Source organism: Cornus florida, unplaced genomic scaffold (assembly GCF_030987335.1).
Source record: "Cornus florida cultivar Cherokee Brave unplaced genomic scaffold, ASM3098733v1 CherokeeBrave_3.0.0_Hap2_Chr07, whole genome shotgun sequence".
NCBI classification, from domain to species: domain Eukaryota; kingdom Viridiplantae; phylum Streptophyta; class Magnoliopsida; order Cornales; family Cornaceae; genus Cornus; species Cornus florida.
In genome coordinates this window covers 27,585,955-27,610,116 of record NW_026775577.1, presented here as the reverse complement: position 1 = coordinate 27,610,116, position 24,162 = coordinate 27,585,955, and the positions used below count along the sequence as shown (strand labels likewise).

The following is a 24,162-nucleotide window of genomic DNA, read 5'->3' as shown; positions in this document are numbered from 1 at the left end:
CTTGTTGTTTGATGTTCCATACTTATGAAAGCAAGTAGCATATATCTCTAACCTTGTGATGTGTTTGGATTGTGAGTTTAAAGAAAGGATTAATGGCTTAATTTGATATGTTGTGTTATCCACCATATTGCTTAGACAATATATGCTTAATTTGTCTTCCATGCTTGTTAAAACAATCATACACACACACACACACACTTTGTTGCAATACATGTTTTCCCTCTCATTAATCATTTATTAAGGGTGTAAAAAAGTTATGCTTAGTGGTGATCTCTAAACCCCAATATCTCTCTCTTATTTTCTCTCTGTTACATTTAATTGCCTACTTTAGTATAAATTGCATCTTAGTGTAATTCAATCACCAACTAATCTTTTGATCACTCGACCTACTAACCCTAATCTCGATTCCACAACCTAATACGACCCACCAATCCGTTGGGACGATCCCTACTTGCTTTAACTATGTTTTTAGTGAAAGGTAGTAGTAGCAATTTCTAAATGTAAAATTTGGCCACATTCATCATAGCTCTACACCATTATCTTTTGGTGCACAAACTGTTGGACTTCGGGGTGCTACCCCCGAGGGAACCCACCAAGTTTTTGGCGCCGTTGCCGGGGATTGATTGAAGGCAACGTCGTATTTGTGGAATCAATTAGGAATTAGTACTCTTTTGATCGTATCTTTACTTTGTTTTCATTTTCATTTTGATTACTCATTGTGTTGGTTCTTGTTTGACTAGGTGCATTAAAAAGAAAGTGAACAAAGGAGTATTTCAAGCAAGGAGCTAAGCAAAGCAAAGGAAACAGGCAAAATTCTAAAAATTTGCAAGGCTAAAAATTGAAAATAAATTGAAATGCTAAAGAACCCTTTGTGAGCTCTTTCTTAACTCAATCTCTAGTTAAATCGTCGGCCCGCGTGGAGGCTTGTATTTCAATTCTTAGATAAATCGTGAGCCCACGTGGAGGCAATTTACTTTTCTTTCATATTGTTGATAGCATGGGAGTATGGGATCATTATATGTGGAGGAAGTTTGTTGATTGTCGATTTATTGCGAAGGTGAAGTGTTTGTTCATTACTTGGTGCTTGTTGTGTTTTGTTATGCATGCATGGTCGTAGATCATTGAAACCTACTCTTGTCCCTCTAAATTTTCATCTTGAATCCTTTGTTCGAAACCCTTGGGGAAGAGGAAGTTCTAGTCAATCCATTTCATCAATGGAAAAACATAATGAGGACCATGTGGTGGACCTTGGTCACATAGACCAACAAGGTATCCTCTACCCAATGTGCATCATGATAACATGCAAGTACTATTAGGCATGCCGAGACCATTCATTCACCTACCATAACAACAAGGCCAGGTTCCATTGGGAATGCCAAGGCCAATCTATGCTCCACCACCTCCTATCATTTAAGGCAATCAAGGTGCCCATGTTGCACCTCCAATTGCTAATCCTCCCCTTGCTTTAAGAGATCACTACGCGCCTAATGAATACAATGTACCCACATGCATTCAATTGCCACCATTTAGAGCACACCACTATGAGATCAAACCACAAACCATTAAAATGCATCCTAACTATCATGGACTTTCAAGTGAAGAACCTTACAAGCATTTGGATGAGTTTCTTGAAGTATGTTCCACCGTAAGATACACGGACATGCCGAAAGAGGTCTTAAGGCTTAAACTTTTTCCATTCACCCTTAAAGATAAGGCAAAATATTGGTTTAACAATTTTAGGCATTTTTTAATAACTTTTTGGGCAGAAATGCAATAAGAGTTCTTGAAAAAGTACTATCCGGTTTCTAAGACCAATACTATGAGAACCTCAATTCGAGAGTTTTCACATGGGGATGGGGAAACGTTCCATGAGGCATGGGAAAGATTCAATGAATTGCTTAGGAAATGTCCACATCATGACATGTCGAAATGGCAATTAGTTCAATATTTCTTTGAGAGCTTATCAAACAATTACAAGGGCATGGTTGATGCTTCCATGGGTGGTTCTTACATTAATAGGCATGAGGATGACGTGTGGCGTCTTTATGAGAGCATGAGTGAAAATTCCTTGCATCGAACTTTATCTTCCAAGAATGGTAGGAATTCAAGTGGAAGGAAGAGTGTTGGCTTACATCAAGTCGACCATTCCAATGAAATAGCCACCGAGATGAAATCCTTATCTCAAAGGTTTGATCAATTCTTGATTAACCAAAACTCAGCAAATCAAGTATCTTCCATCCCTAACCATTCCCATCATGCATCCAATGAGACATTTATGACTTGTTCAAGTGTTTTACATTTTACTTCCAATTGTCCCCATGGACATGTGCAAAATGAGCATCATAAACAAGTCAATTCAGCTTTTGTTAATCAAGGGAACAATCCTTATGGCAATCATTATAATCCTAGTTGAAGGAATCACCCGAATTTCTCTTGGAGAAACCAAGGGGAAAGCTCAAACCCTCCCCAAGGTGGTTTCCAAGGGAAATATGTTCCATCTCCAATGCAAAGCCAAGGTTCCCAAGGATATAAACCATTTCAATCATAAAGAAATCAAATTTCTAATTTTCATTTTCCTAATCAACCATCATATTCTTAAGGAAATGCTAGGAGTCCCGCTTTTGAAGAGAAAGTTTTGACCGCTCTAGGCACTCTAGAGGCGAACACTCAATTGTTTCATTCTCATTCTCAATCCATTGCTAAGCTAGAAACCCAAGTGGGGTAAATAGCTAGTACTTTAAATGCTAGAGAGAAAGGGAAAATGCCTTGAATGCCCCACAAAAGCAACAATGTGTTATGGAGACTCATTCCTCATCGGAAGGTCACACAATAGAGCATGTCAATGCGATGACTACCTTGAGAAGTGGGAAGATTGTGGATAACCAAGTGGGTATGTCCAATGAAGAGAGTGAACCGGTGCAACCACAAGTTGACACCCGTCCCGTTTCACATCCTATTCCTCCTTCATTGCATATGCATGATTTTTCAAATGAGAATATCTTGAAAAGTGCTTTTGAAAAGAAAAATTTACAAAATGATTTGAAAACTTCTTGTGTTGAAGAGACTTCAAAGAAAATTTTTGAAAATGTTTTTGAGCCAAGAGCTCCATTCCTGGATGCCTTAAAAGGATCCATTTCAATTGACAAACAAAAGGCCAAAACAAATGAAATTATAGATGTGTTTAGGCAAGTGAAAGTCAATCTCCCACTTTTGGATGCAATCAAGCAAATTTCGGCTTATGCCAAGTTCTTAAAAGACTTATGCACCCAAAAGAGGAAGAACAAAAGCCAAACACCTAGGAAAGTGGTCTTAACCGAGCAAGCAAGCTCAATTTTGCAGCATAACACTCTTCTAAAGTTCAAAGAACCCAGTTCACCTACCACTTCATGCATTATTGGAGATCATATCATTAATCGGGCTCTTCTTGACTTAAGAGCAAGTGTTAATCTTCTTCCATACTCGGTATATGTCAAATTAGGCTTAGGAGACTTGAAATTGACGTCGGTGGTTTTGCAACTTGCCGACCGATCCATCAAAAAGCCTAGGGGTATCATTGAGGACGTATTGATTAAGATTGATAAATTCTTCTTCCCCGTTGATTTCGTTATCATTGACACGGAACCGGTCCCGAATCCTAAGAGCCAAATTCCCGTTATCCTTGGCCGTCCTTTCTTGGCAACCGTGAATGCCAACATTAATTGTAGGACGGAGATAATGAAGATTTCATTTGGCTACATGAAGGTGAAGTTGAATATCTTCAATCCGACCCCCAATTCATTTGACAAGCATGAAGAAGTTAATGTTGTGGAGAAATGTCATGACCTTAAATGTGAAGGAATTGAGTTTTTGTGTAAGAACGAAGTTTCAAAAAGTTCATCTTCAACCCTGCATTCTAAGAAAATTGTTTCAAATTCTTGCTTTGAAAGGACATGGAAGCCCAAAGATTGTTTTGACCAAGGACCGAAAACTTCTTTTGAGCTTAATCTAACAAGTTCTTTAAAGAACCATTTGTTGGGTGGAGTTCAAAGCACTTATCACCCCATCAAGGAGGGGATGCACTACAAAATGTTTGACCTGGGCTAAAAGAGCCCAACGCCTTGCTAGAGACGTTAAAGACTAGCAAGGCATTTCGTAGAGTGTCAAAACCCTATTCCTCCCTCATTTCTATCTTTAATTTCATTTCTTGTGAAGTCTGGATATTGGCTTTGGGTTCATTTGCATTGCTAGGAACTGTGATTAGGATTGCATGCACTTTCATATTGGAATTAAGCATTTTGCATAAGTTCGATCGATCTCAAAATGAGTTCGATCGATCGAACTTCTAACCTGCATCCAAATCATCCTCTGTCCTATCGATCGAGGAAAACCTGCATATTTTAGCTCTCTATCCCATCATTCGAACTTGTTCCTAGATCGATCTTCAGTTATTCGATCGATCCAACTTCATCTTGGATCGATCTGCAGTCTCAACACTTAGAAAATTTTTGAACTTGCATCCAACCTGCATATTTCAGCTCTCTGTCCCATCGTTTGAACTTGTTCCTAGATCGATCTTCAGTTATTCGATCGATCCAACTTCATCTTGGATCGATCTGCAGTCTCAACACTTACAAATTTTTTGAACCTGTATTGAACCTGCATATTTCAGCTCTCTGTCCCATCGATTGAACATGTTTGCAGGTTTTTGCATGTTTAATCGATCGGAATCATTCTTCTATCGATCTTGGAGAGATCGATCTTTGTTTTTTGAATTACTGTTTTGTTTTAAGTTTAATTTTTTTTTTGTTTTGAATTTTAAATTTTAAATAATTAAATAATTAAATATTTTATTTTATTTATTCAAAAAAATAAAAATTTCAAAAAGCTTCAAAAACAATTTGTCTTTTAGTGAGGAGAGATTGATCACAGTTCGATCGATATGAGATTTCAGTTCGATCGATCGAACTAGTTCAGGAATGTTTTTAAAAATCAAGTCAAGGGTTTGTAGATCGATTCAAAGATCGATCTACACCTTCTCAAACCCTCGTTCCATTCGTCGTTGCACAACCCATCTTCTCCATCTCCGGCGAGACTCCAGCGACCATCCCAAGCGTCGATTCTCCCTCTCCTCCATCGTAGATCTAATTCGCATCTCACCCTTTCGCATCTCAACTTCCCTCTTGATTTATAGGTGAGATCTGAACCCATTTTTTTGATTTAAGCCTTAATTTCATGAATCCATGCTCTAAATGTTAGATCTAAAGTGTTTTGAAGATGAATCTTGCCATTGATGACGTTTTGAAGCTTTGTATATATGTGCATATATATGTATATATGGTTTTATACGTTTTTGATTTTTGATTTGATTTCGGGGGTCATGGGCCGAATCAAGTGACCGATGTTAATGCTTTGTTGTGTAGATGGGCCCACGACCATGTTCGTGAAGGCCCCGTGCCATCCACGTCACAGATCTGTGACTTTTTGAGTTTCACTTCACAGTTCGATCACAGATCTGTGACTTTTTGAGTTTCACTTCACAGTTCGATCAATCGAACTTTTTCTCCGATTGATCTGTAATAGATCGATCTCACTTATTCTCGATCGATCGAACTTGCATCGATCTCACATTTTTGTGATCGATCGAACTTCACAGATTTACTTCACACATTTCACATACCATCTCTTGTGTTTCATGCTATCTCATACATGCCCAATGCCTGTGTTTTCCACATTGGATGAATTCAATACTTAAACTATCTAGCATGCTTCACATCATGTCAATCATTCCTTGTCACTTGCATAGATTCATGTTCCTTATCTGTTTTGTTTATCTTATTTGACATACATGATTCTATAAATTGTGCTTTAATTCTTTATACTGGCACTAACTTCCTTTTTGCAAGTTTTCCTTTTATTTTGTAGGCCATGGCTAGGGTCAAGATTGTTGCTTGCGGACATTATCACCGCAGGGCCAGGCGGAGTTTGGACGACAAGGCAGATCCATCTCACGCCCAGGACCCCATTCAGGAGGAACCAGCAGAGCCTCCACCTCAGTCTCCATCCCCTGATAGTTGATTACAGTCTTCAGCTGAGGCATCTTCTTTACAGGTTGACGCTGAGGCTGAGCACATACCATCTCCATCACCACCACCAGCCCAACACTTAGACCGGCCATTGCCGAGGTACTCACGCCTTCGAGCGGCGCATGAGTCTGTCTTTGACATTAACTACTTCTCCCGATTTGTTCTTACTATAATAACAAATGATGATATAGACCGGAGGGGCATCTCAACCATACCAGCCCCTATCACATACCCAGTGTACCCGAGGTTGGTCCGGATGTTCTTCCAGAACCTCCGACCTGCCCCGAGTAACCTGGTAGAGCTGTGGACTACCGTCGATGGCCACCCTATCACTATCATGGTGGACACTCTTTCCAAATCTTGCCGTTGTCCACACGTCTGCCCTCCCGATCTCCAGGATACCTATCCTACTCTATGGAGGCCCTCCTATGCAGACATGGCCGTTGCACTTACAGGTCACTATGCCGGTGGTGAGATTTTCGCCACTAGGACTTATCTGCCAGATGACTTATGGTTTTTCGATTCGGTGCTATACCAAAATGTTTTCATGGCCGGCCACAAGATACAGAGGCGCGGCGACTATCTTACAGCTTTATACGCTTCTATGCAGGGCACTGGCTGTCCATTCCTGCGCTTATCTGGAGCGTTATGATGAAGCTATATGTTGACCATATCAGAAGGCCAAGCCCAAAAGGGCTAAGTTTCTCCTATTCGGCCATCTCATCACATAGATTCTGAGAGACCAGCGCTATCCCTTCCGTTCTGAGCCACGAGAGCGTACTGAGTATGGGGCCTGTTTATTCAAGAAGAAGGATTGGGATAAGAGCTACCAGGCTTTTATCAAGAGCCTACAAGACGACGCTGTCGAGACAGCTGAGGAGTTAGAGAGAGAGGAGATGGAGCAGGCAGTAGCAGCAACAACAGCGTAGGCGGCGGACGATGTACTAGTCGATCTGGCTGCTACGCACATGGACATTGACTTAGAGCAGCCTGCAGAGGACCAGGAGCATCATTCTCCAGTTGGGTCACCCATTCAGGATGAGGAGCAGGCTCGGGATCATCATTCTCTCGCTCCAGCGGTACCTGAGGCTCCAGCACAGACACCTGGCTTTGGAGAGCAACTCCAGGCTTTGGAGGATACTGTAGTATCTATCTGCGCCGACACGATCTCTATCCGAGAGGATGCTATCTCCATCCGAGCTGACATTTCATCTCTCCGTACCGATGTCATGGCTGCGTTGCGAGACTTATCTCTAGATATCCGCGGAGCACGCCCTGCCCGTCATACATCTTCTTCCTGATCTCTCTATCCCTTTACTCTTGTCATTTTATATATCTATGATACATTATTACTGTTACTCTATTTTTGCGGCCAGTCTGTTGGCCCCGATACTGTGATATGATGTATATTATTTCTGTTTATACATGCTATATTTTGGATGTCATACCTTGCATTGATATATCTGTTCGTAATTGATTCCATCAGGTGCATCCCAGTGATTTCTGTGAGAGAGAGTACTGCCCAAAATTTCAGGACCACCCTTATACATCTCTCTATTTTCAGTTGCTATCCCATTTACATTTGCATGTCCACTCTGCACTGTTATTATCCCTTTTGTTATCTGATGAGTTTTATCCAAGTGCCAAATTTTCAGGACCATAGTTAATCCCAAGTTTGGGGGGGTTATACCACCTACTTTGGATACTTCTGTCCCGGCTATTCTTTGCTATAGTTGCACAAGTATACTCTTTCCTTTTGTTCCCTTTGCATATTGAGGACACTGTGCCATTTAAGTTTGAGGGTAATAGTGTGATTTTCAGTGTTTGCTTTAAATTCAAAATTTTGAATATGACTTATGTAATTGAGGAATTTTCTATGATTGATCCATAACTAGTTATGATTTTGATCTTTTGAGGACTATATTGCTTAAAATTTAAAAATTGCTTGACTTAAGAGTCCAATACTCCTTGTATGCCTTGTGCATGCCATTTAGGGGTAAATTTTTCAAAAGATTGATATCATGCTTGCACTTGTGGTCCACATCATCCTGATTTTGTGATTATTTTGAGATTCACTCTAGTATTCTATATTAGCACAGACGCACACTAGCATTCATTTGTGGGGTACATGCTTTGTTGATTATTGAATTGGTTATATCCCAATTGGGCTAGTAGTGCATTGAAAGCTTTCATTCTTGATAATGGTGGATAATAATCCCTTTTCACTAAGTAGCTGGGATTCTAGCCTCATCAAGTACTGAATTTCTCGTGCAGAAAGGTGAAGGGCCCAAACTCTAGGTTAATAATTGAACTTGTCTAAAAAAAAAAAAAAAAAAGAAGTTGCAAAAGTAATAAAAAAGTGAGGACTTCTCCCAAAAGGTGAGAAGTGGGAAATGATTAGATGGAGGTTGTTTTGATTTGTAACCTAGTTGATTTAAGCTTGTAAGTCCTTAGGGGTGTTTGAACACCTAGTGCCCTAAAGCCGTCTGGTTTGGGAGTCATTGACCTAACGCTTGACCTCATGGATCACTAAAAAGCTTAATAGATCAACACATTGCACCATGCTTCCATCTTTGATCCTATAAAAAAAAAAAAAAAAAAAAAAATGAGTGAAAAGAATAAGCGCACCTAGAACAATAAAGTTTTAATAAAAGGTCCATTCTTTGTTTTGATGATCGGTACTAGATTTGTGTGCTAGTTTGAAGGTAAGGATGTGATCATTTCTTTAGTTGGCTAAGATAGTAACATATTTGATGCCGGTTCACTCAAAAAGGATTCTAGAGTTGTTTTGATTTGCATGATCATTTTCTTGATGTGTGGAGAACCATACTTGCTTGTTTAATGTTGAAATTTTGGGAGATTACTAGGAAACGGTTGAAGAATTGCATACTTGAGGTAGTTTTCTCCCAATGCTTGTTTGCAATATTGGTATCTCTTTTGAAAGAATGAGCTTAATGTTTGTAGGTAACATTTCTGGAAACCCTCACGAGACTTCACTCGTCTACTAGGGGTAACCTAGGGGTTTAAAAGGCTTGTTGCATGTGCTAAATGTAATCGTGTTCCCTACGAAAGTGGCGTTATCAATTTATTGCTTTCTAGTTCATAGTTGTATAGTTGTTCATTTCATTCATTTACTTTCTAATTCATTGCTAGGGACTAGCAATATTTAAGTTTGGGGGTGTGTTGAGAGCTGAAAAGTGCGCATTTAAACCCCTTAAGCTTAGGTATTCTAGGACCTTTATCTATCTTATTTTCCTGCTTTAAATTGATTTTGTATTATTTCCATTTTCAGGTACTCATCCCCAAAATAAGCTAACTCAGCTAAATAAGAGCATAATTGAAGCAATCTTGAGATGAATCAAAGAAAGGAGCAAAGTAGGAGCAAAAAGAAGCAAGTGCTGGAAATCCAACAAGTTTGATCGATCTCAGAAAATACTCGATTGATCGAAAGTTCATCGATCTCTGCATTTCAAGATGGATCCAAGCTCTTTTGTCCTTATCCAAGATCCCACAAAGTTCGATTGATCCAACTTTCTTCCGATCGATCGAAAAGATTCCATCTTATCCACTTGTACCACCCTACCTACCACATTTATCTCTTTCTCAAACATATCTTCAAAATATCTCAGATTTGTTTTTTATCCAAAAAGGCGCAGCCATAGAGGATCGATCCAGCTTAAATTCGATAGATATCAGCTATGTTCGATCGATCTTACCACAAGTTCGATCGATCAAACTTCCCAAATCCTGAGAAAATCCAAATTCCAGCTCATTAAAATTTGTCTCATATCCAATCATTGGAGGAATATTGGTGTACGAGCCTAGCTCATTTGGGGTGATATTTGACCTACCTATATAACGAATATGAGCCACTTTTTGAGAGAGACTTTAGACACTTGGGAGGTACAATTTTCATATTCTTAGTGACGAAGAAAAGAAAGGAAGAGGCTAGAGACACAAGCTTGGAGTTCTTCCATCAACCAAGAAGAGGAGCAATCTCTACCACGGAGTTAGCCCTTGAGGGTTGGAGGACGTCATCCATGTGTGACTAGACATCCTCTTGGGGCTAGAGGTAGCCCTAAACATGCTCTCTACATCTTGATTTATGTATTTTTGAGGGGATTTATATTGTGATACATGTTTTGATACTTTTATATGTATAGATCTTGTTTATTCAATGATTTGTATGGTTTAATGCTTCCAATTGATCATTTTATTCTATCTATATGTCTATGTATGCTAAAATAGATGTTCATGTGTTTGCCTCTATTTCATGTGTTGTTGATGCATGTCTATGTGTATTAATGCTATAGATCTAGAGATTGTCAAGATATAGTGCTTAATGGAATGTTCTTGTGGTTTATTTGATGGTTCATACTCATTTCTTGATGAATTGTATCTCTCCCTTAGTTTAATTAGTTTAATTTCATGTCATTAGCTTAATTGTAGTGTAGTTGTAGTTTAGATGTTAAATGGGAGGACAATCCATGCTTGTTGTTTAATATTCCATACTTATGAAAGCAAGTAACATATATCTCTAATCTTGTGATGTGTTTGGATTATGAGCTTAAAAAAATGATTAATGGCTTAATTTGATATGTTGTACTATCCATCATGTTGCTTAGACAATATATGCTTAATTTGTCATCCATGCTTGTTAAAACAATCTCACACACACACTTTGTTGTAATACATGTTTTCCCCCTCATTAATTATTCATTAAGGGTGTAGAAAAGCTATGCTTAGTAGTGATCTCTAAACCCCAAGATCTCTCTCTTATTTTCTCTCCATTACATTTAATTGCCTACTTTAGTATAAATTGCATCTTAGTGTAATTCAATCACCAACCAATCTTTTGATCACTCGACCTACTAACCCTAATCTCGATTCCACAGCCTAATACGACCCATCAATCCCTTGGGACGATTCCTACTTGCTCTAACTATGTTTTTAGTGAAAGGTAGTAGTGGTAATTTCTAAATGTAAAACTTGGCCACATTCATCATAGCTCTACACCATTATCTTTTGGTGGACAAACTGTTGGACTTCGGGGTACGACCCCCGAGGGAACCCACCAGGTAATTGGCTAATTTTGGTGTTAAAATAAGTCCGTCCAAGTTGTATTTTCAAGTTTAGAATTCAAGATCAAGATCGGTTGCGGAATTAAAAAGTTGTTCGTGTTTTATAGATTGAGGTATACAAAAAAGGTATGAACAATACCTTAGAAGGTTAGGACATTTACATACATGGTAATGCTCAAATTTGAAAATTTTCTGAGTTTTTAATCCTCCTGTTCAAGTCTGGCTAACTTGAACCAGTTCCGTGTAGCTGAACCGGTTCAAGATTCATATTTCATATTCAATTCAACATTGGCCAACTTGAACCAGTACAAGGACTTTAAACCAGTTCAGCCCTCCTGCAGTTTAAGGTAACTTGGTTTCCTATTCTATCTAAACTTTCTGTTTGATATAGATCGATTTATTCCCAAAAGACCTATGCATGAAATTAACTTATTTTATATGCATATCTAGGTTTTTGAAAGTCCATATAAATCTTGTTTCTCATCTAAGTTGATACGGCTTTTGCATTAAAACTTCTAATTTCATTAAAAGCCTTTTTAAGAGATTTTATTCAAAAAAATCAATTTGATTTTTCTGATTTTATTTTTGAGCACACACATAAACTTAAGAGTGATTTTAAAGTGTTGTTCAATTCCTGATCGTGTTCAAAGTCTATTGAATATTACATTTACAACGATTAGAGAAAGAAAATCTATTTATTCTACAACAAATTAAGATATTGGAGAAAAGGGGTGAAGCGATCACACTTTGGAACGGCCAAAGCATTCGAGGAGTGTTGTTTGATCTACCAGCAATCCTTCTATAAAGATCAAGTATAAGCCTGGAGTCAAGAGTTGTTGGACAGGACGTCACAAAGCCAAGGATTGTCAGCAATTGGTTTTTGGTAGAACAATAGTGTGTGAGCCCGAGTCAAAGTCCATTGTACTTTGTTTCAAACATAGTGGATCGTTTTGCTTTGGACTGCACAGTCCATAAGGTTTTTCCCACAACAATTGGTCTATTCTGCCAATTGGGATTTTCTCCCTAAAAATCTTGGTGTAATGTCTCAAGCTTTATTTGTTCTACTTGTTTTTATTTTGCATGTTATTGTTTAATTATTTGCTAATTTAAGTAAAGCTGATTAAATAGAAAGACACGTGATTATATCCTTTCTAGATAAAAACTTAAACTTCCTACAATTTATTCGATCCACTGCACAAACTCACATAATATAAGATCTTTGGTCGTTATTATGGAACCACGAGCATAAAAAAAAATGACTTCCATACCATTATCTACTCATTCCCTTCCTTATTGATACATTAAAACATGATAGATTGTTTATTGGGTTAGTGAAAAAACCTCGAGTCATATGTGAATTTGTAAATAATTGTCTGAAGTATAATTTATGCATAATTCCTTTTGAATTATCACATTTTGTTATAAAATGTTTTAATGACTAGACTATATTTTATTTAATGACCATAATACTTCTTTTATTGAATTACACTTAATTTATTTTTCTTATTGAAATAAATTATGAAAAAAATTGATTCTAATTTGGTCACATATTCTCCATTAAATTAGCATATAGTTTTACCTTTAATTTTTGAAATTAAATGTTTAAATAAAAATCCTAAGTAGAAAATTTTAAAATAATTTAATTAATTTCTTAATTTTTTATGAATATATTACATTAAAAATAAGGTATTTTTTATTTAAGTAATTATTAATTTTTCATCTATATTTTGTAAGAAAAAGAAGGTACAAAGTATTTTTCCATGGTAAAAATTTTTAAACTAAATATAATAAGTTTTATTATAAATAATAAAAATAATTTTATAAGAAATAGCAAATTTATTGAGAAAGGGTATAATAGTCTTTTGCAATGAATTTGTTCTTAACTGCAACAAATCAATACTCCAAGGAAACATTTTTTAAGTCTAGGAACTTCAGGGGGGTTATTTTCAAAATGATTATAGTTCAAGGGGTTTTTTTGCACTTTACCTTAATTTGTTATTATTATTATTATTTGGGTAAATTTTATTATTTTCCTTGAGGCTTGTTAATATCCTATATAAACTTATTTTACATTTCATAATTTTACTTATCTCTCCTGTTAGTAATGCTCTTCCAACTTGATAACGGTAGTGTGTTATTTTACCGTTTTGCCTATGAATTGTATGAGGTTAAGAATGTTTGTAGGTGCAAAAATTTGCATGTATAAAAATGGAACAATCTTACACCAATTACACTTAAAAATAGAGCAAAAGACTATTATGAATATTGAGATAATGTAACCGAACCTAAGATTATCTAGGTTGCATAAGTATTTCGGCAACATGAAGCGTGTGAGAATCAGGTCGAACGTAATTTCGATGAGTGATTCTCCCTATTTTTTTTGTGTATTTTTTCCATGTTACTTCTTCATATATTTATAGATCAATTTTTCAACTCATTGACCTTATTTTCCTACTACTTGATTTGATAGGATTTGAGATTCTATTCGAGATTGTTTGTAAGAGTATTACTTATATTTCTCCCGTTAGTGCAAGCATAGTGAGGTTTGATTTCCTTTTGAATTTGTCTGGTTAATGTTTGACTTACCACTGGAATGATTAATTTTGGTGATGTGGAGCTTGTCGGGTGTCATGTTTTATTGGTGGAAATTTTTTCCTTCACAATGTCATTTTAGATATTAGAATGGCAAAACTAACATTTTATTCATTTTCATAATTTCACTTACTTTCCTTGAGATTTGTCTTTGTCAAATACCCTAACAGTAACGAAAAATGTATTACATAAACAAGAAACTCAAGAAAAGATAAATGAGATATGAATTGTAGGGCGAGTCTAGTAAAATATTGATAATCCTTAGTTACTATTATTTTCTTTATTTTTAGTTGAATCCAACCTTTGAGAACATGAAATATCAGTCTTCTTGTGGAATTGGTCAAGTTCTTGATCGTTAAAATAAGGTTGTGAGACTTCAACACTATTGCTTTGAATAATTTTTAATGGAAGGCATCAACTGAACTCTCTCTTTGTAGCTCTTCTTCTCTTCTATCTTTCTCCTCTTTGTCCTTTAACACACACCATGAGCAATCTAAAATTGACCGCCGGCCATTTCTCTCCTTTTAGACCTCAATCTGATCCAAATGAAATATTATATATAAACTTTAACCAAATTATTATTTTACTGCAGTGAAAAATAAAATGAAAAATACATGAAATCATTGACGTGTCCAAATCTCAGGTAAGGGCTGAAATGGCAGCAAGTTGGAGCCTCTGGGAAGGAAAATTTTTTGCGTGACCAAGTGGAAGATATGAAATTAAATATTTAGAAACCTCATTTTTATTGATGAATATTTAAAACATGGCGTATATTGCAATTACTAGGTATACAAATTCTAAAATAATTCAAATTTGGCATTATTTCTAAAAATCATTTCCAAAAAATATAAAAATTAATATTCTATGTTATAAATTAAGTTAATATCAAAACATATATATATATATATATATATATATTCATGATAACTTAAGTTTGTTAAAAATTTTAGTTTTCAAAAGGTGAGAGCATCTCTAACCATTATGTATATATATTTTTTTTTTGTGTAAATATACTGTGTCATAATAAATTTACACAATTTTTTTTTTTCTAATTGGTACTCACACACACATGTCTCTTCTGAGACTCGAACCCCGAACCTACTTTTGGGAAGTAAGAGGCTGATACCGTTAGGCCTCTAATCCGTTGGTATTTATACAAAATTTTGGATTATTTATTTTTAGCTCTAACGGTTGTTTTATACCTTTTGTGTAAAAATATATTTCCCAATAACAACCAACTATGTGTCATGCCAAGACCCACATAACTTTTACATACTTATTTAATATATGATTGATTCTTTAATGGAATGAGAAAGAGGGAGGAGAAATGAAATATGCTGATATGATTGTGTAAAAATATTGTGAAAAATATACAATAATTTTACACATTAGTGATGTGGCATTGTATCTTAATAGACTGCTGGAGATTAAAAAAATGTACACATCATACGTAACAGTGTATATTTTACACAAAAATATATTTTAACAGACAACTGAAAATGCTCTAACAAGCTAGCAAAGACATATAGTTAACAAGTATTGATCGTTGTACCGTGTTGGTCAAAAATAGGTCCTCACGAGTTGACACATCAAAAATCGTATTAGCACTTTTGTTTGAACTATTGGTAGTCCAAATTAACCATATAAATTTTAATGATCTATTCTACATCACATTGGTGACGTGGCAGTATATCTTAACAAACTGCTGAAGATAAAAAAAAAAAAAAATTACACATCATATGTAACAGTGTATATTTTACACAAAAATAATATTTTAACATACTATTAGAAATGCTCTAACAAGCTAGCTTAGACATACAGCTAATGAGTATTGATTGTTGTACCATGTTGGTCAAAAATAGGTCATCACGGGTTGACACATCAAAAATCGTATTAGCACTACTGTTTGAACTACTGGTAGTCCAAATGAACCATATAAATTTTAATAATCTATTTTGCATCACTGTGGCCAAGGCAGAGCCAGAAATTTGAAACTTGTCATTGCAAAGTGGGTGTGTGAGTACTTTTCTTGTCAATGACCAACAATAAAAAAAAAATAAAAAAATTTGTGATTGCAGAGTTGGGAGCCAAACTAGTACTATGTAGTTAAAAATTATAAAAATTAAAAATAAATTGTAATATGATATTTCTTATAATATTATCCTTACTAGTATATATTGAGGAAAATTCAATCCAAAAAATGAGAAAAATGAACCTAGAAAAGTATATATAAACGTTGATATGAAAAAGAAAAAAAAAAAATTATAGAGAAGAGGAAGTGGTAAGTTACAGGTAAAAAGAAGTTATAAAGAAAAAAACATAATTCAAAAATTAAATTTTGTTCAATAATTGTTTCAACTTTTGAAAAACAAAATTTTTATTACTTTGATTCTACTTTCAGAAAGATATGTATTTTTACCGTGATGAAATATTAAGAGAAAAAATGTAGCATTTTAACTAGACAAAATTTAACAAATTGCAAATACTAGGAATAAAATAGAGACGTGTTTTTATAATTTATGTAATTTGTCATACAACAAATGACAACTAAATATATCATACATGGATTATATTATTGTTATTGGCATTCTTGTCATCTTGATGAAAATGACTAATAAGGAAGGCTCATGTATTTTTATTAAACATGAAGAGGCATTAATGTGATTTTTTCTTTTCTCTTGAATTCATATAATGAATATTATACTTGTGTATGTATAAACGTAAATAAAATAATGATATATTGGAATAAAATTTATAATAATGAAATTATATTTTTATTTGACAAGATTTAAGCTTTTAAAAGTAGGCTAAAAATGTCAAAATCAAAATTTTATATGAATATTGAGATGAAACAATTTATAATTATTTTTAAATTCATTATTATTAGGGCCAATTAAATATTTAAATGAATTTTGGGGCCACAAATGGAGGTATTTATATAAAATACGGAGTAATATTTTTGAAGGGGCATAAAGAAAAATTTTGAAAAAATTTGGGGGAGCCATGGCCCCACTAAAATTATAAAAATGGAGTTCTATGTAGTACAGAAACGGATACGGGACATGATACCACATAAATATGTTGACATGTCAAATTTTAAAAAAGTAAGACACGGGTATGACGTGAACACGGTTGCATATAAATATAAATTTTCATTTTTATACAGTTATTCAGTAACAGTATTATAAAACTTTAATTCACTTATAATTTCTATACTATTAAATGCATGAATTAATTAGAAAATGAAATTATGTCATTATTGTAATGAGTTTTATATCATACATACAATTATTTCACTACTTTGTTATTATAGTATTCATATTATTTTCAAGATTACTTGGTAGACTTGTGTTAGAAATATTTAGGAAGTATCAAGAAAGTTTCGGCGAAGTATCCAGGAAGCGTCGACGAAGTGTCCGAAATAATAAAATTAATTTTTATTTATGGACACATATATGAAGTGCCAGACACGTATTAGAAGAGTGTCCGAAGAGTGTCGATATCTGACACGAGTAAAACACAAGTACAACTCTATAGAAGTGTCTGTGCTTTATAGGGTCACCTACTATATAAACTTACCCCCACAAATTAAAATTTTGTCCTACCTCACAAATTTTTTTGGATGGCCGGTCACTGCCCACACCACTCAAGGCCGGCTCTACTCCCATGATTTAAGTGAGATTTAAGTCATGAAGTTGGGTAAAGAAAATTTGAATCCATACCCCGATGCACTAATATGATTCGTTCAGACCCTCTGAAGATCTTGCCTGTCTAGCTTTCCAATATATCTGTCCTTGTCACCATCTGAACCCAAATCAAAAACTCACTTTCCAGCCTAATCTTGTCTCTTTTTCAATTATCAACTAGCGCGTGCCAAGTTGGCGCCACGTTTACTTCGTTAACCTATATAAGAGCATCTCCAATGCTAAAATGCTAAATTCGAATGTCAAATCTATATTTTAACAGTGCTACAGTGTCAAAAAATGTTACATTTTAGCAATTTTGCTTCAATGATGCATTTTATGCAAAATGCTATTTTTTGATAAAATCACTATTCTTTTTCAACTACCACTCCCACCATTCATATTTGTATCAGTAATATTAATATTAGGCACATTCCAAGTCAAGTTGTAGACATTAGAAGGAAATTAAATTAAACTTAATTAAAAAGAATCAAAAATCTAAAATATTTGGTCAAAAAATGACCAAATATATATATATATATATATATATATATATATATATATATATATATTTAGGGCAAATCATTTCAACCTCCCAAATAGTCATATATATTTTTAGGGCAAATCATTTCAGCCTCCCCAATCGCCTCCATCTCTATTCTCGTTCTCAACTCTGAAATTGCCCCATCTCTCTCTCTATCTGCAACTGCAACCTACAAAATCAACAAGAATCAGAAGTTCAAAACCCATATTTTTCAATTTCCATCGCCCGCTATTCCAGTTCGGGTTCGCCATTCGCAAGCTTCAGCCGCTGTCTCTCAACTCTCAAGCTTGCCTCCTCTCTCTCTGCAACTGCTAACTTGTACGTATGGGTTTTGTTTTAATTTTTTTTCTAAATCAACTAATCAAGGTCTGTAATTCTTATTTTGCAAACTAAATCCTATTTAGTAAATTTTTTTATGCTCTTTTTTAAATATATGTATATATATATATATATATATACACACAATATATATATCTCTCTCTCTGAAAATCAAAACCCATATTCCCCCCCCCCCCCCTCCCCCCCCTCTCTGTCTCTGTGCTTTTTCTGAAATAACAGTAGTTATTTCTTATGCTACAAATGGCATAAATTTTGGTAAAGTTAAAATTTGGCAGCCCATGTAGCATTGCATTGGAGAACCCATTTTTACTATCTCCTGCTATATTTTAGAAATGGCAACACATATAGCAATGGATTGAAGATGCTCTAAGGATGCAAACATGCATATGAAATCCTCCGCATTCCATGGGGAAGTTTTTATGGCAAAATTTCTTCTCTTTCTTCAAGATCAACCCCATGGAAGTTTAGAAATCCACTACGAACCCAAAACCAGGCCAAGATCAATCAGAAAAGCCCTCATCTTCTTCTCATTTGACCCGAGACCAAGAATACTCCATGGGCTCTGCTCTAAATCACGTGATCAATGACTACGATGGGGATGATCCCACCTCTAATGGGATCATTGTAAAGTGGATATATGAGTTTCTTGTCAATGACAAAAATATAAAAATAATAATAATAATAACAAATTTGTCATTGCAGAGTTGGGAGCCAAACTAGTACTATGTAGTTAAAAATTATAAAAATTTAAAATAAATTGTAATATGATATTTTTTATAATATTATCCTTACTAGTATATATTGAGGAAAATTCAGTCCAAAAAATGAGAGAAATGAACCTAAATAAGTATTAAAAATTATAAAAATTTAAAATAAATTGTAATATGATATTTTTTTATAATATTATCCTTACTAGTATATATTGAGGAAAATTCAGTCCAAAAAATGAGAAAAATGAACCTAAATAAGTATTATAAACGTTGATATGAAAAAGAAAAAAAAAAATTTATTGAGAAGAGGAAGTGATAAGTTACAAGTAAAAAAATTTAATTAAAAAATTAAATTTTATTCAATAATTGTTTCAATTTTTTAAAAACAAAATTTTGATTACTTAGATTGTACTTTCAGATTGATATGTATTTTTACCATGATGAAGTATTAAGAGAAAAATTCTGATTGATATAACATTTTAACTACACAAAATTTAACAAAATGCAAATACTAGGAATAAAATAGAGACGTGTTTTAATAATTTATATAATTTGTCATTTAACAAAAGGTCGCATGCAGATTTCACTCCTCTGGTATCGATATAGTAATATAACTCTTTGTTGTTTGTTCACCTTCCTGTACATTAAAAATAGTGCGGATTAGTGTCTTTTGGCCTTTGACCTCTATTGACCGGTACCGAAGCTACAAAAAGACTAAAATAGCCCTCTATCTATGATTTAAAAATAATAATAAAATAACAAAAATAGAAAAAGACAAAAAAAAAAAAAAAAAAAAAAAAACCCCTTTGTCAGTACCACGTCGTTTCAAGTTAGGGATCTGCATGGAACCAACCATCAAATTCATAGTGGTTGAGTTGACCCACCATCTTAATGACAAAACTTGAGTGTACATTATGCCTGCCAATCCTGATGCAACTAAGAAGAATCACATAAAGATTAAGCGGAGAAGACTTTGATAGAGTCAAAAAAGAAGTCACTAAAGTGATGAATATGTCTTCTGGGCAATCATATCACATTATCCCTCATCTCAGCCATAATCTTCTCTTGTGCAGAAGGTGCATCCAGAGACAAAAATTCTGCAGGTGAGCCAAGTGCCTACGGTGCAGAATGCACCGCTGGGTGTGGTGGAGGCTGTGGTGGATGACTTTAATCCTTCCACTTCTCTTAACACAAAGCCAAGAACTAGAGTCTGACAATCCATTGCCAAAAATAAGAGGAAGCTCTTTTCTAATTCAGATCATTCACCTAAAGCAGGTTTCAAAATAAATTTTGCTGCTACTAGGAACCAGACTTGATTCCAGAGAACCACAGTTATGAAATGAGGGAGGGAGAGATAGATTAGGGTTATATATATAAATATATACAAATGTAAATATATGGTGAGGGATAGTAAAGGAATATAAGAAGGACAATTTTAAATAAAGAATTTAAAGTGGTCATATATCGCCCAATTAACGTCTAATGTCCACTGTAATTCTGATCGAAAGTGCTTAATTGCATATTTTCATATCTAGTATGAATTTATATAAACAAATTAAACTATAGGAGCGTAATTCACACAAATTTAAAACTATAGGAGTGTTTTTCAGACTTTTCTCTTCAACAAATTACAACTAAAATTTTTTGAGTGACTTGTTACTGCTTGCACCATCCAAGGGTCGGCTCTACTTCCATGATATGAGTGAGATTTAAGTCGTAAACTTACGTGAAAGGAGTTTAAATCCACACCCGATTCATTCAGAGCCCGAATATCTATCTTACCATTCAACCACACTTTATTGGGTTTGATTTCGAATATCCACCTTACCATTCAACTGGACTTTATAGGGCTTGATTTTTCAAACTTAATAAAGTGGAAAGGGTGGAGAGAAAAAGCAGAAATAGAACTTGGGAGAAGATTTCCAAAGATCAATCGTCTTGTCTTTGGAAGAGAGAGGATAAATACTGGACATGAATCATGATAGATTACTCCTGCGTAATAATAACAGGGTCAGATGTTAGTTGTACGAGGACATACGTAGTATTTGACAAAGTCAATTGTCAAACGAATAAGGCTTCACAATTTGTTGGAGAAATCATACAATAGCCAAAAACTCACTCGGATTGTGACGTCACGCCATACGCACCTCCAAAAACTTCCACCAGTGACGTCAGCAATCAACCCAGCTTCTTGCTTGTCTGACTTTCCAATCAACCCAAATCAAAAACTGTCTTTCAAGCCTATATTTGTCTCTATCACAAATCCCATGTGGCAAAAAAAATATATTACTGTACACTTGTCAACTAACGCGTGCCAGGCTGGCTGCCACCTGTACTTCGTCAACCTATATAAGGATGTAAACATGCATATGAAATCCTTCAGCATTCCATCCTCGGCTTTGGGAAGTTTTTATGGGAGAATTACAAATAATGAAATTATGTCATTGTAATGATTTTTCTATCATATATATATATATATATATATATATATAAAATTATTTCATTACTTTGTTATTATAATATTTATATTATTTTCAAGATTACTAAGTAGACTTGTGTTAGAAATGTTCAGGAAGCGTCTAGAAAGCGTCAGCGAAATATCCTGGAAGCGTTGGAGAAATGTTTGAAATAATAAAATTAATTTTTATTTATTAACACACATATGAAGTGCCTGACACGTATGAGAAGAGTGTCCAAAGAGTGTCGGTATCTGACATGAGTAAAATACGGGTACGGCTCCTTCGTAAAAGTGTTCACGCTTTATAGGCTCATCTACTATATAAATTTGTCCCCACAAATTAAAAGTTAATCCCACCTCACAAAATTTTTTTGAATGGCCTGTCACTGCCTGCACCACCCAAGGGCCGGCTCTACTCCCATGAATTGAGTGAGATTTAAGTCGTGAACTTGCGTGAGAAAATTTGAATCCATACCCAATGCACTAATACAATTCGTTCAGACCCTCGAAGATCCATCTAATCATTCAACTCCTTTGTAGGGCTTGATTTTTCTAACTTAACAAAGCGGAAAGGGTGGAGAGAAAAAGCAGAAATATAAGAGTTACAAAGATCAATCGTCTTGTCTTTCGAAGAGAGAAGATAATTACGCGACATATATGAATCGTGATAGATTACTACTGGGTAATAATAATAGGGTCAGATGTTAATAGTCAATCGAATAAGGCTTCACAGTTTTGTCGGAGAAATCAAACAATAGCCAAAAACTCACTCGGATTGTGACGTCAGCAATCAGCTAAGCTTCTTGCCTGTCTGGCTTTCCAATCTATCCTTGTCACCATCCGAACCCAAATCAAAAACTCACTTTCCAGCCTAATCTTTTCTCTATTACAAATCTCATGTGGCCAAAAATTATATTTTATTGTTCACTTTTCAACTAACTCTTGCCAGGCTGGCCGCCACCTGTACTCCCTCAACCTATCTATTACAAATACCATGTGGCCAAAAATTATATATTACTGTTCACTTTTCAACTAACGCGTGCCAGGTTGGCTGCCACCTGTACTCAACCTATATAAGGATATAAACATGCACATGAAATCGTCCGCATTCCATCCTCGGCTTTGGGAAGTTTTTATGGCCTAGTTTCTTCTCCTTTCTTCAAGATCAACCCCATGGAAGTTGAGAAATCCTCTACGAACCCGAAACCAGGCCAAGATCAATCAGAAAAGCCCTCCTCTTCTTCTCATTTGACCCGAGACCAAGAACACTCCATCATGGTCTTTGCTCTAATTTACGTGATCAACGGCTATGATGGCGATGATCCCACCACTAATGGGTCCCTGCTACTACAAGACATCCAGGCTTACACTAGTGTCGCCAACGTTTTCCCTCCAAATAATGAAGAAAAAATGGAACAGAGGGAGCCCAAGAGGAAGTACAGGGGAGTCCGACAGAGGCAGTCGGGGAGGTGGGTTGCGGAGATCCGAGACCCGCAGAGAAAGACCCGGGCGTGGCTCGGCACGTTCGAGACAGCGGAGGCGGCCGCTAGGGCTTATGACAAGGCTGCCATTAAGTTCCGCGGCGCCAAAGCCAAGCTTAACTTCCCATTGTCAGATTATAAAGTGGGACCAAACCGGTCCAAACCACACCAAGAAAATCAAGATATTATGCCCAATGCAATTGAGAATGCGAAAAATAAGGAAACAGAGTTGTCACAGTGCTCACAGTACGGAAACATTGAAGAGTTTAGTCCCAACTCGTCGTCGGAGAACAAGAGTGAGACAGAGACAAGTTACGACGGAGTTTTTGAAGGTCTCCTTCCACTAGTTAATATATAACAGTGTGGGTAGGGTAGGGTAGGGTGTACGGTGCGCGGACTTATTCAATGCATAATTTGCGTTTGTACACGTACATATATGCACGGTGCAAAGGCACCCAATACCTTTTCAAATATTAGGAATTTGCATGAATGATTGAGTTTTCGGTTCTCTAAATACCAGAGCCAAATGTAAGCTACCTGTATAATGGGATAAATTCCCACTCTTTATACTAGGAAATAATGATTTAAAATTTTCATGTTCGTGTGTATGAACTTCACTAGATTCTGCCTTTAATTTATTTTTTTAACTACATTTAGAGAATTATTTTGGAGGAGTTAATGTGACTCTCAACCCAACCTTATGAGTATTTGGACTATAACAATTTTGATGAACAATCATTCACTTTTGATAATTATACGATTTCAGAAGATGATCCAGAATTGGGTCAATCACGTTTATTAGAAGTGGACAATAGAGTGGTTGTTGATAATTGTCAACATTTATGGGACAGATTAAGTTGTTTGAACCGTTTTTGTGGAACCGACCAGCATAAGCGCGCTGCCACTCATAATTCTATCCAAAAGGTTAGACCTAGATGGTCCCTTAAGATTTCTCATCACATATTGAAACACCGCATATTTTATGTGGGTCGAATCCAATAATAGAGCACTAGACACATCGGCCTTGTGGTGGGCGTAGTCGGGTTATCAGTGAAAAGAAAAAGTTTTTCCTTCCGTTTTCATTTAAATGTTATTTTCAGAAAGTATTAATTTTTAAGAGAATATGTGAGATTCAAAAGAGATATATGAAAGAATGTGAAATATATATATTTTTTAAAAAGAATAATAAATAATTATTTTAGAACAAACAAC

At 35.3% G+C, this 24,162-nt stretch overlaps 1 protein-coding gene and 1 pseudogene across 1 annotated transcript; one reads left to right on the top strand and one right to left on the bottom strand.

The window, feature by feature from the left end:
• Positions 1–1,824: 1,824 nt before the first annotated feature.
• LOC132267769 (small nucleolar RNA R71) lies at positions 1,825–1,923 on the bottom strand (annotated as a pseudogene).
• A 16,933-nt stretch (positions 1,924–18,856) lies between these two features.
• On the top strand, positions 18,857–20,176 carry LOC132316502 (uncharacterized). Its single transcript, XM_059814976.1, has 2 exons — positions 18,857–18,925; positions 20,048–20,176. The coding sequence occupies exons 1-2, from the start codon at positions 18,857–18,859 to the stop codon at positions 20,174–20,176; spliced, it is 198 nt and encodes a 65-aa protein (XP_059670959.1).
• Positions 20,177–24,162: the final 3,986 nt, after the last annotated feature.

Bases quoted from the DNA above. Each gene is read 5' to 3' on its own strand.
- LOC132316502 (XM_059814976.1), top strand. From the start codon at position 18,857: ATGGGCTCTGCTCTAAATCACGTGATCAATGACTACGATGGGGATGAT. The intron at 18,926-20,047 runs GTAAAGTGGATA...AATCATATCACA, and splicing joins CCACCTCTAATGGGATCATT to TTATCCCTCATCTCAGCCAT.